Genomic DNA, 13,553 nt, shown 5'->3' on the forward strand with positions numbered 1-13,553 from the left:
CTTTTTAAGATTGAAGATAAACAACCTTTTTTAATATTCATAAACAACAGAATTAAAGTATTACATTTAAAGGAAGTGAGGGGCACCTGGGTGGCTCAGTTGGTTGAGTGTCTGACTCTTGATCTCAACTCAGGTCACGATCCCAGGTTCGTGGGATCGAGCCCCACATGAGGCTTTTTGCTAAGCGTGGAGCCTGCTTAAGATTCTCCCTCTCTCGGGGCACCTGGGTGGCTCAGTCGGTTAAGCATCTGACTTCGGCTCAGGTCATGATCTCACGGTCCGTGGGTTCGTGCCCCGCATCGGGCTCTGTGCTGACAGCTCAGAGCCTAGAGCTTGTTTCAGATTCTGTGTCTCCCTCTTTCTGACCCTCCCCTGTTCATGCTCTCTATCTCAAAAAATAAATAAATGTTAAAAAAAAAAAATTAAGATTCTCCCTCTCTCTCTCTCTCCCTCGGCCCCTCTCCCCAACTCGTGCTCTCTCTAAAATAAAATTAAAAATTAAAAAATTCAAATAAATAAACTTAAAAGAGGTAAAAATGTTAGAGCACAAAAACTAAAAGGTCTAAAATGGAAAACACTGTAAATACTTAAATACATTTAATACCTTGGTTTATTGACCCAAACAATCATGAACAGTATTGGGTACACAACATACTCATCAAGTGTATTATGTTGGCATGAATTCCAACGCACAACAGTTGACACGCAGTTGGTAACTAAGAGGACTTTCTGTACATGTTTAGGAAAGGTCATTCTATGACTTTTGAGAAGGGAGTCAGCAGAATAGAACCATACCGTGAAACTGTTGTTAGCATTTTTGGTGCTTGCTTCAGCTACACTGGCATCTGAGAGGTCGACTTCATCAAATATCAGAGACTGTTAATGAAAAAGAACACAAACACATTAAATGAAAACCTAACTCAATGCTCGTCAATAATTTTTGTTGTTGTTGTTGTTGTTGTTATCGGGCCATGACTACGAAGTGATGTCAGGAATTAGGAATAGAAAAGGAAAGGAAAGTCATTCGTGACACTTTGCCGTTTCTTCTTAAGAAGAGTGAGTAAAACCATGAAGCACAATTAACTCTTAAATCACAAACTGGGAAGGTCTTTAAAGAACCCTGGCACAGTCTTTCAATGCAAAATGCTGTGTGCCCTCTAGAAGCATAATTTATGGGGAACCTCCTAACTGTGTCACACACACGTACACACAAAGCAACACCTCCTGACCGGCAACAAACAGCCTGTAACAACTTTGCCAGCAGGCAAACATCCTCCTTCCCACATTTGCTAAGTGAGAAATGAGAACTAGTCCTGGGTCGGATCATGGTAAATTCCTGAACTTTCTGAACCCTATTTTCCTCATCCATACATGGGTTCAGATGAGAAGGTGAATGTGCTCTGCAAATATAAAATGGAAGTTTCTTTTGTACTCTTCAAAATGGTTTCAATCAAAAAAAGTTCCCGTGAGAAAAACTCCAGAGAAACGGAATCTTTAATATTAGTGTTCCATTTGGAGATTAGGAGATTCTAGTAAATGAACGTATCCGTCCCACTTTGGGTCATTTGGCCATTTTCGCACTCATTCCGCGTCCCTGCAGCAGGGCAGGGATGACAGCACACGTCTGGGGCTGCAGACAAGGGACCGTCCTCTCATAGCTTCCGCCACCACCCCCAAGATCTCCAGGGCGCTTGTGAGTCCACTTCACTCCAACCAACCTGTTAGACTTGTTCCCTGACCAGAAGGAACTTAAAATCTAGCACAGGAGAAGAAACAGACACAACCCATTTTAATGCAAGAGAGACTATTAAAAGTGGAAAAGAAGAAATCCGACAGAATACTATGAAATTCAGATAATTTCTCCAGCAGAAGACACTTGAACTCTTGCTCTCATGAATGATGGAGTAAGAATATCTGAGGGGATCTTAAAGAAAGCAGGGAGTTTCATCAAGTGGAGACAGAGGGAAAGTCATCTGCCGATGGTACACATGGGGCGAGGCCGAAGGCTGTCAAATGGCCAATGCTTCCCTAGAGATGAATGTGAAAAGTCAGCATGGAGCCAGATCAGGGACAACCTAGAACATAACGACTTTTAAAATAGAATTACTTGGTTTGGTTATTACTTCTACAGCTGCACAGACCAAGAATTAGGTTTGTTTGCATATTTGATTTTATCTCCTGGTATATAACTCTACTAATTATATCAGAAACATACAGTTTTTAATATGGAAATTATCAATTATCCAAGTGAGACAGCAGCAAGACATCTTAATGTTAACTTCTCAAGGAATATTAAAATGTCAGTTTTAAATGGAAGCTCATCATTACTCATTGTTTTCTTACCCAACCACATCATTCTTATTTTATTCAACTGTTATGTAACAATCATTTAAAGCCTTGATTTTATTTCACTGTGGTTTTTATTCTTAACTGCTAGCACAATGGAATGATTGTTTGTATTATCTCATTTAAGCCTCCCCAGAACAACACATGCTGCCCACAGCCACTCCACTAGAACGTGCTGGAGTTGGGATACAAATCTTGTCTGAAACTGGAGTATGGATTCTTAGCAACTATAGCAATTCTCTCTCTCATGGTCAGGGAAAGATTTATAAGGTAAAAAGGTAGCAAGAAAAGAGGGAAACCCAACATTTTTGAGTTTATTACATTTAATAAACTTTACACTTAAAGTTTTACTTTAATTGTAAGGGAAGCGGAAAGGAAGAAAGAAAACTACTTTGGAACCTTCCCATAAGATTGTCCTTTGTGGACATGCTACGAAATTGACTTAAATAGACTCCCTTGGGATTTGGTCCAAGGTGGATCACATTCATAATACTAAATGCACAGAACAGTTAAGGCTATCATGAGCACTAAGACAAAAAGTTTACAGAACCAAAATTTTTAATCCATTCACAACTTCAAGCGCTTGCAAGTAATAGTCTCCCAAATTACCTTTGAGTCCTTTGCATAATAAAGTGTACGGCCTCGAAGTTTGAAGTAACGCTTTTTCCACCTCTGGAAAGAACTGGTTTGCTTCAATAGCTGTCCCTCTTTAATACTGGTCTGGGGAGAAAGAGACGCATAACAACATGATGAAAATCAAATTCAAAACCAAGTAAAATTCAGGGGCGCCTGAGTGGCTGAGTCAGTTGAGTGTCCGACTTCAGCTCAGGTCACGATTTCACAATTCGTGGGTTCGGGGCCCCCATCGGGCTCTGTGCTGACAGCTTGGAGCCTGGAGCCTGCTCCTCATTCTGTGTCTCCCTCTCTCTCTGGCCCTCCCCTGCTTGCACGCTGTCTCTCTCACTCTCTTAAAAATAAACATTAAAGGGGCACCTGGGTGGCTCAGTCGGTTAAGCATCCGACTTCGGCTCAGGTCATGATCTCACGTTGCGTGAGCTCGAGCCCCGTGTCGGGCTCTGTGCTGACAGCTCAGAGCCTGGAGCCTGTTTCAGATTCTGTGTCTCCCTCTCTCTGACCCTCCCCCGTTCATGCTCTGTCTCTCTCTGTCTCAAAAATAAATAAACGTTAAAAAAAAAAATTAAAAAGAAAAGAAAAGAAAAGAAAAATAAACATTAAAAAAAAAAGGAAAATTCAGAGTTAATGACACCCTATCATTGACATTTTGAATATTATTTCCCAGGTCTTACAAATTACATGAGAGAATGTTTTCTTCTTTCGACTCAACCAAGGCAGAGCATGTGCAAAGCCCCAAAGAGCTAAGGTGAATTTGACATGGTTCCCTGCCCTCCAAATAGTCACAAATAATATAGGAGACAAATACACCAAACTAATATTTACAGTCAAGTGTGATGTATACATTGCCTCATATATAGTATTTAATAATGGTGGACAACGTAGAGGGGCAATATAATGTAATGATTAAGAGCATGGGGTCTAGAGCCAGAAACCTTATGTGTACCTCCTAAGGCCACCACTTAGTGGCTGAATGATCTTAGGCAAGTTACTGAACTTCTTCATGCCTTTATTATTCATCTATAAAATGGGCATGATACCAGGGCATACCTTAGAGGGTTGTTGTGAGGAATGCATTAAAAACATATAGAAGACTTATTGCATGGCATACAGTAAGCGCTCATCACATGTTATCATTAGCTGTGTGTGACTGTAACAAACACACAGTCAAATCACTATGCATGGTGGTCCAGAGAAAGTCCAGAGGGCTCAGGGTGGGTTTTGAAGGAGTTTATCAGAATGACAAGGGATGGAAATGTGTACTTGAGGTGTGTGCAAAAGTAGAAGGGTTTAAAACAGCATGCATATTTGGGAAATCTTCAAAGGACTTTCGGTTATAAACGCAGGGTAGGGTTTGCAGCGATAGAGCAGCAAGAGTTGTGGCTGGAGGAGGGGGCAGGGGCTCTGTGATTCTGGGCCAGCCCCTGTGGCCACGTGCCTCGTGTATGAAGTTCATTTCAGTATCACCAACAAGACCCTGAGAACCCTCTGGCCTCATCTAGTATCTCTCCATCCCTTTCTCCCCTCTGTCCACAATGATGCTTTGTTTTTAAGCTGCCATCAATGCTCCTCTTAGGTTTGGACACCACCTACTCTCTCCTCCTAGGCCACCCTTCCCTCAGATACCCATCTGAGCAACTCCTTCACCTCCTTCAAGTCTTTGACCTTCTCAGTGAGACCCACCTCACTGACCTCTTATTTAATACCACAACGAGCTCCCCTGATTTTCCCTCATCTTATTTACTCCCTCACACAAAGGACTTTCCTCTTCTAACATATAATGTAATTTTCGCACGTACTACGTTTATTGTGCTACCTCTATTACAGTAGAAGTTACCTGAGTTTATTATACCTAATAAAGTTAAATTTAATGCTTCATTTTAATCGGAAGGAAAGAAGAAAGGAAGGAGGAAGGAAATTACACTTACAGCAAATTGAACTTTTAGTCTTGCTCTGAGAATGTTCTTAGGAGACACGTCACAGGACTGACTCAAATAGATTCCACTGGGGTGGGGTCCAGGAAGGGTCACATTTATACTGAATTCATAAAATGCTATAGTGAGTCTCCAAGTCAAAAACAGCTCATAGAACCAAAGTTTAAAAACCCATCTCACTGGACTGCCCACTGATATACCTCAAGTGCCAAAAATATCATTCAGGACACACGATATTAGGATCTATATGAATGAACAGCAGGTACTGAGTTTAAACACATGTCTGTCTGACTCCAGAGTTTACTCCCCATTTCTGTGCCATACCATCTTTTATTATTAACGAGACATAAAATATTGAGAAAAATCTGTTGCCACCAATAAGGTAGTTAAGGTATATGAACGTTTACTTTCACTTTCAGTATGAGATGTTCTCTATAGCTTGCTCTAAGATTGTCTTCCAGGAATTGTAAATTAAAAAAAAATTTTTTTTTTATATTTATTCATTTTTGAAAGACAGAGAGAGACAGAGCACAAGCAGGGGTGGGGCAGAGAGAGGGGGACACAGAATCTGAAACAGGCTCCAGGCTCTGAGCTGTCAGCACAGAGCTCGACGCAGGGCTCGAACTCACGAACCGTGAGATCATGACCTGAGTCGAGCTGGACGCTCAACCGACTGAGCCACCCAGGTGCCCCGCAAACAAGATGTTTACATGTTGAAACTCTAAAATTAAAAATAGCTGCTACTTTCATAATAATCTTTGTTTTGCAAAATGTCTCACCTTATTATGCACGTAAATTTCCATACAAACTCATGTGATAAGTGAAATCACTGCTAAAGATATTAAACAGCTTAATGAAATAGTTGGATGCCATTTCACCTGACTTTCTCTATGCTTATCAAAAATTTTAGGAATTGTAAATTTTGATGATAACAAAATATTTTCGAAACTTCGTACCAAAGAGCTCGATTTGGAGTCAGACAGACAGACTGCAAGCCAGGGTCCATAAGACACCAAAAATAGGAACGTGGGCAAGTTGCTTCAGCTCTCTGTGCCCTAATTTCCTCTCTTGAAATACAGCAATAATAATACCTACTTCACAAGCTTGTTGCATCTAATTTAATTATACAGTAATGGCTGCAGAGCACTTAGCACACTGTCTGGGTTACAACAAACATTCAATAAATGGCAGAAAGTGTTATTATTATGATATCATTATGCTATTAAGTTCAGGGAGTATTTGCCAGGCACCAAATCCTAAGAGCTTCTTGGAAGAAGAGAAGTGTTTCCAGGCCACCGTAAGGGCAAAGAACAGCTGGAGCAGAAGGAGAACGTCAAGAGATGAGGTTCAGGAAGATAAGAGCCAGAAGATGCGGCCACAACGGGGAGTTTGCTTTTTATTCTAAGTGCAAAAAGCTAGTGAAATGGTTGAAGCAGGAGAGCGAGAATGAGGAAATGTCCCAGGAAGACATTTCCCCAGGGAGCTGGAGATTGAGCGCAGGTGGTAGCATCATTGAGACGAAGGCAAGGACAGCAATTTTATTCTGGAGGCAGAATCCACTGGACTTACTGATTGGCCTAAAAGGCAAGAGAGAGGAGAAGAGCCAACGAAATGTCTAAGCATTTGGCTTGGGCAACTCGATGGGAAAGCCTGAGAGAGAAAGGGGCAGGAAGAGTGAGGCAGTGAGCTGCTTTACTGTACTGCCATAGCATCTGGTGTTGCCTGGGGGAGAGAGTCGGAATTCATATGGTATTGCCCCGGGGGAGAGAGTCAGAATTCATCTGGTGTTGCCGGGGTTAGGGTTAAGCAAATGTATCGGGATTTCTTATAAAGTTTCTTTAAAGCAAAACGAGGAAGAAAACTCCATGTTTGGTCTATTTATATTCTAGAAGCATTGTCTGAGGAAAGCATAAATACCCTACTTCATTCTCCACCTGGTTATCAGAGTGATTTTCTAAAATGAAAACCTGAATATACCAAAGCTTGACTCTCTTTTGCCTGCAACAGAAAGCCCAAACTTCTGCATGTATCAAAGAACACCCTGCATGAGCTCCCCAAACTCATCACCGCCCCTGCTCATGCTCCTCCCTCTGCCCTAAATGTCCTGTCTTCAATTTGCCTGTCTTGAAAGCTCCTCTTCATGGAAAACTCTGATCCATGCCAGTGCCCCGTGACGGCTTCTCTGACCCTTAGGAGGAAAGAAATAACTACTCCCACGTTTGCCCTCTCAGGCGCCCTTACCCTATTTGTATAGCAGCATCTATGACACAGAATGGCGTCGATTTACAGGTTGTGGCCAACCATGGTGTGAACCTCCCAAGAGCAAAGACTGCATCTCACACCATCTAACGCATTAGCCAACACCTTAGGGCCTCTGTAAACGTTGCACTGAACAACTTTTAGCTGAATGTAAAATAGCATGGAAGAGAACTTTGTATTTTAGAAGAACAAAAGAATTGGAAAACCAAGATAGTGCCCGGAAATGATTTCACGTTTTCCAGCATTTGGCAGATCTGAACCTGATTCTTTGCATGTATATAAAAACAGCAGACACAGTGCACAAAGGTGTATGTGGTCCCAGATCACTCCCTGGGTGAGGGCTGGGGAGAGATGGGAAGAGGGATAGGAAAATGTCTATCTACCCTGATTTTAAGGATACTGCTAAATTCAGAGATGATCCCTACATCATCACTTTCAAAGCAAAGATGTAGCTTTTTCTACATCACTTTTTGTTCTTTAAATCTTGCATAAGCATGGGTTAATCTGCAGTGTGTGAGGCTGTTGGGGGGGAGGGGTTACAGACATGTGTAAGACATAATCCTTATCTTCACGCATTTACAAACTTCTTTATGTTACACAGTTCATCTTAAATTCTTAAAAACGAAAAAAGAAAGAACATTCTGAGGCTAGCTTACTTACTTTTAAGAGATGGGATTTAAAATACTTAACTAGAAGGGAGTTATTCACATGAAAGTCAATCCTCAAAATAAACATCTGTTTATATGCGGCTAGTTAAACAAACACTTCTGATAAAAGAAGCAGTATAACAAAAAAATGATTAATTTGCAACAGTCCTAGAAAATATAATCATATTATCAAAGTGTGGTTCAGAGAAAAACATGCGTGGCTCCAGAAATCTCAAAATACTGCATACACTAAGAGAACAAACAGGGACTCTTTCTTTAAGATCACAATATTTATTATGTTCAATGTTAATGCTCAACTAGAGTAACTACTTGAGGTTAGTAACAGATACAAGAAAGTTACGACCAGAGAGTTATAAGTAAGAGCCTATTAAAATTAAGCATTGCATCTTAATTTTATTTTGTTCATAATCTCTAGGGCAAGGGATAAACTCTCTCCTCCCTCAAAAACGGGCTTAGAAATGTTTACATTTAATTGACATTTAGTCGTATACTCTGGCAGATACTGGTTTAGTAATATCTAACACGTATGAAAAATCAGTGAAGACATGTAGACTTGACTATATACCAATAACCCAACTTGCAGATGTTAAAAACAAAAAGTCAGAGGTGCCTGGGTGGCTCAGTTGGGTAAGTGGCTGACTCTTGATTTCGACTCAGGTTATGATCCCACAGTTCATGGGACTGAGCCCCAGTCGGGCTCCGGGCTGATAGCATTGAGCCTGCTTGGGATTCTCTCTCTCCCTCTCTCTTCCCCTCCCCATCCCTCCCTGTCTCTCCATCTCAAAGTAAATAAGTAAAACTTTTAAAAAGGTTAAATAAACTTGGCTTTGAAAAAATTATTTCAATGAGATAAACTTTAAGTTGAAAAGTCTCTTGTTTAGCTGGCTTTCTAAAATGGCCTGCAGCCTCATGTCTCAAAACTGTGGAATTGTTCATTTCGTGCTCCCGGTTTATATCAGACAAAAGTAATTTCTCTTTTAAGTCATACACAGACACGGTGCTCTAAGAGTTCCCCTAAAGTTTCAGCAACACTCGTGTGTCACAAGTTGAAGCTGCTTGGACGGAACACCACTTTCACGTCCCAAGGAGAACACAACTGAGTCAGTCACTCAATGAGTCTTTTTGTAAAGCTAAGAATTTTTGAAAAATCAGTTACTGCCTGATTTATCTGATAAGTGCACATTTTCGTATGCTGACTTTTTTGGCCATCAAATAGGTGTGGTGAAAAGCTTGATATAGTGAAATGGAAATGTCAGCGATGACTCATCGCTTACAGATGTCTTCAAAAATTCCAGAAGAATCTCTGCTTCTCCTCATGGTGTCCCTACATGACCCCTTAACTTCTCTTCTAAGAAATGGTAATAATAAAATTTGTTGTTATGGACTGAATGTCTGTATGCCCCCCCCCAAATGAAATCCTAACCCCCAATTTGATGGTATTAGGAGGTAGGGCCTTTGGGATTTGTGCCCTTATACAACAGACCCCAGAGAGTTCCTTCTGCCACTGTGAGGGTGCAGCGAGACGACGGTCATCTATGGACCAGGAAGCAAGCCCTCACCAGACACTAAATCTGCCGCTGCCCTGGTTCTGGATGTCCCAGCCTGCAGAACTGTGAGAAATGAATTTGTTGATTAAGCTCCCCAGTGTGTGGCATTTGTTGTTACGGCAGCCTGAACAGACTAAGATGTGGTTTGAGAGAGTTTTCACACCACTTCTCTCCCATCTTTTTTCTCTCTAAAGATTTTATTTTTAAGTAATCTCTACCCCCAAGGTGGGGCCTGAACTTAGAAGCCAGAGATCAAGAGTTGCGTGTTCTACTGACTGAGCCAGCCAGGCACCTCCCTCCCTCGTCTCTTGTGACTTCTGTCAGCTCCATCCCCCCGAGAAGAGAACTTTTCTCTGGCGCCAACATTTCCTTATCCATTTTGTTACATAAGCTCCAGGAAAGCTGTCTATGCCTTCCTGGGTGGACACTTATAAGTGTTATGGGTAGGTGTTATAGGCAGACAGAACCTATAACATCGTGAGTCTGTTTGACTTTCTTTAATGGTGAGTCTCTTTAGCTTTACAGACTTTAATCCCTAAGTTGGAAATACTACCTGTACCTGTATATCACTATGTGCTATGATGACACGTGAGACAATGGATATGAAAGCACACACAGTTCTTTAACAATGTATGACACGGTGCCTGGGTGGCTCAGTCGGTTAAGTGTCCAACTCTTGGTTTCAGCTCAGGTCCTGATGTCATGGTTGGTGAGAGTGAATCCCGTGTCGGGCTCTGTGCTTACAGCTAGGAGCCTGCTTAGGAGTCTCTCTCTGCCCCTCCCCTGCACACTCTCTGTCTCTGTCAAAAAAATTAAAAAATTAAAAATTAAAAAAAAATTTTTTTAATTAAAAACTGGTATGGCAAGATATTATCTTGGCTAACATCAGTCCCCATCAGAAGCATTATTTATTAGAGGAAGGTTTCATTTCTTCAGTCCGTCTCTTTCCACTCCTCCTGCCATTGCCTTGTTTCAAGCTCCTCTATGTCTCTACAATTCACAGTCCCCTAAATGTCCTCCACACTCTCTATTTTTCCCACCGCTAGTCCATTCTTCCCACTGTGGGCAGAATTATCCAGGAAGAACAGATTTGGTGCCAGCAAAGTTGGTTTAATATGTCCAGTGGTTTCCTATTGCCCACAGTATAAACCCAGCCCTGTGAGCTGGGCACACAGCCTCTCCCTTCCGTAAGGGACCCACCTCCTTGGACAGCTTCCTCTTCAGGCATCCTCTTAAATTCACCTGACAGCAGGGTAAACGAGAAGCACTCGCTAATTCCCAAATCCCCCATGCTTCCTTATGTCCAGCCTCTTTCGCAAGTTCTTCCTTCCACTCATCGTCCTGTCCTCTGCTTCTTCTTGCAACCCCCACTGCATACTGTCATCTTTTGAGGCTCAGGCCACCATCACACCCTAGGTGTGCCCAGAGCACTATGCTCACACATCAATCTATAGCATTAATCATGTTCGGGAATTTTTTAAAAAATTGTGTCTCTCTCCTGCATCTTATTTATTTTTCCATCCTCCATATAGTCCTGTCCTTGACATTAATAATTAATACATGTGAATCAATTTATTGAGTAATCAGGAAACACAAAGTAAGAAATTAAAAGGATTAAAATATTTTTCCCTCGGTAAGAACTTGGGGAACTCAATGGAGAAACGGATTTCAATTTTTCTGTCCAGCAAGTCAATATGCTGGCAGAAAGTACAAAAAAGATAGACTTGACTTCCTAAGAGAGCCCCAAGTTGGGTTCCACTTCTGACTCCATTTATTAGCTTTGTGACCACAAGTAAGTAACAACACCTATGAACTGAAATTCCCCATCTGTAAGGTGAAGATAAAGGTCACCTGCCCTGTATGGAGAAATACCTTTCACAAACTCCCAAATGCTATATAAAAATAATATAAAGCGTTGTCAGTAAGGTACTATTTTAGTAGGTCACACTTGGGGGAAAAGGTGTTTTAACTGGGACTGACACAAGTTAAATAAAGAGATAACACTCCTGAACAAGGGCCTGATGCTTAGAGAAAAATTATCACACAAAGAACGTGTGTGCACACGTGCGTGTGTGCACGTGGGTGCACTAACCACTTATTTTATTCTAGTGCGTGGTGGACGTAGACAATTGTGTCCGAGCCTTGTATTCTGTAAAAACCTTAACGAGATGAAGAATTCCAAAGAGAGTAAAAATATTAATATCGTATCCTAAGGGATAAATGAGACATTTTTAAAGAGTAACATAAAGCAATGTGGGCATCCGTGTGCAAAAGACTACTGTGGCAGCCATAACAAAGAAAAGAGAGGATTGCACCTGTACGTAAAATCCCCAGTAATGCACCAACAGCAAATGCCAGCTGATACAGGAGTGAATAGTATGGCAACCAGGGACATAATTTTCTGAAGTTGTAATTAGCTCCTGGTAAAGTTCTGATCACAAACTGAGCTATAAGCTTCCCTTTTTACACATAGTAGTTATATACCTGGAAAATTAATACCTTGTAGCAATATTTCAAGATTTTGTGTTGCATGACATTAAGTTTTAAGCTTGGTGATTATAAACAGTGTCTGTCCATAATAATACCCTGTAGGATATCTGAATACAATTCTTGGAAGTTTTAACCTGGCTAGTGTGTTGTAGGATTGCTGGCTAGTAACGCTTACTATGCCAAAAGCACTAGGGTGAAGAAAAAAAATACATTCACAAATTTCTGAAACGCCTCTGCCGAGAATCACTGAAGGGTTCCAGGTCTATCTGTACTTCTGTCTTTATCTGAGCCATTTTTCAGGAGCAACTATAGTATCATTTTGGTGACATATCTGGCAAGTTGTGGATTTTGAACCACTTCCACAAAGACCATGTTTAATCACATAAAGTATCCAGTCCCAAAATGCGCAAAGCTTTCTAAACATTAAACATAAGAACATGATGCAATCATGTACTGGTACTTAATAATGGAGCAGCGTTTACAGCTACTGTATAATATCACTGTGTTAAAAAACAATCAGTGTCTTACTTCTTGGACTATTGGTCTAAGAATAGTCCAGTAAGAATAGAAAAGATGGCAACGATTACTGGATAATGCCACCTGGATGCCACTGGCACTCAAAATTCAATTAGCTGAGTCAACCGAACTGCTGTATCTATGTCCCCAACTGGCCTGTGAGTGGAGTAACAGGGCCAGCCCCACTATATTCACCACTGTAGCCCAGCACTTATCACACTTCCTGGCACAGAGAATAGCTCCTAACAATTATTCATGGGGACACATGAATGAATGAAGGAAACTTGAACTGTATGTTTTCTTAAGGGCTCTTAAGGGAGAGTCTGGGCAGGACCCTTGCCAGCATTCTGAGAGCTGGATCCAGACGAGCTGCTTCTGTGGCCATCTTTCTCCTTTGCAAATGTCCCTGCAGCAAATACAAGCATTTCGTTGTTGACTATTCTTTCTTTTTTCTTTCTTTTCCAAATCGAAAGTCATTCTGTTTTTATCCACTACCATTTCATCATTCTTAAGGAAGGCCATCTATCTTGTCAGCGCTAACCTTGTGTTTGGGTGGCATACAAGGCAGATATGCCTAAGAAATGTATAAACCAACTATTACTTGGAATAGGTTCTCTAGCCTCCCATATTTTACCCAAGAGTTGAACTTACATCATTTGGCTTGAAAGGTGGTCAAACACACATCACTCATTTGACCCAACATCTCTGAAACTACAAGTCTACCTTCATCATAGGTCTCCACTTAATGGATTGTGTTTCCTATCACAACATTGTTTTTTCTTTTATTAGCCCTTCTAAATAGTCTTCATGTGATTATAAAACAAGAACTACCGTTTTCCACAAACATGCCAGATGCTGTACTGAAGGATTACTGCCCCTCTTCTCACAGTTTTGGAAGGTCGGCCACTGGATCTCATTCTGATTCAGTCTGTCAACCTCTTTGATCAGTCATGGTTTAAACTGCTTCAAGGCTGGCTCTTCTATCAGCCTCCAAAATTTCCCTCAGTTCCTCTTGATTCTGGACCCTTTTGGGTTTTGTGCCTTGTATCCTTCTTTCCCCGTTGGAATTTTATTCTACCATAGATTTCCTACTTCCTTAAAAACAAATTTGGGGGGCGCCTGGAAGGCCTGGTTGGTTGAGCGTCTGACTTTGGCTCAGG

At 41.3% G+C, this 13,553-nt stretch overlaps 1 protein-coding gene across 6 annotated transcripts in view; it reads right to left on the reverse strand.

Moving 5' to 3' along the window:
- The window catches only part of DGKH (diacylglycerol kinase eta), a 192,032-nt gene that overhangs the window by 104,167 nt on the left and 74,312 nt on the right, over positions 1–13,553 (reverse strand). For all 6 annotated transcript variants that reach the window (XM_047860464.1, XM_047860332.1, XM_047860392.1 and 3 more), the window contains 2 exons: positions 2,956–3,066; positions 796–876 (listed from right to left, as the gene is read on the reverse strand). In XM_047860464.1, coding sequence (XP_047716420.1) covers positions 796–876; positions 2,956–3,066 — 192 coding nt within the window. The remainder of the gene's footprint in view (positions 1–795; positions 877–2,955; positions 3,067–13,553) is intronic.

Source organism: Prionailurus viverrinus, chromosome A1 (genome assembly GCF_022837055.1).
Source record: "Prionailurus viverrinus isolate Anna chromosome A1, UM_Priviv_1.0, whole genome shotgun sequence".
Taxonomy (NCBI): Eukaryota; Metazoa; Chordata; class Mammalia; order Carnivora; family Felidae; genus Prionailurus; species Prionailurus viverrinus.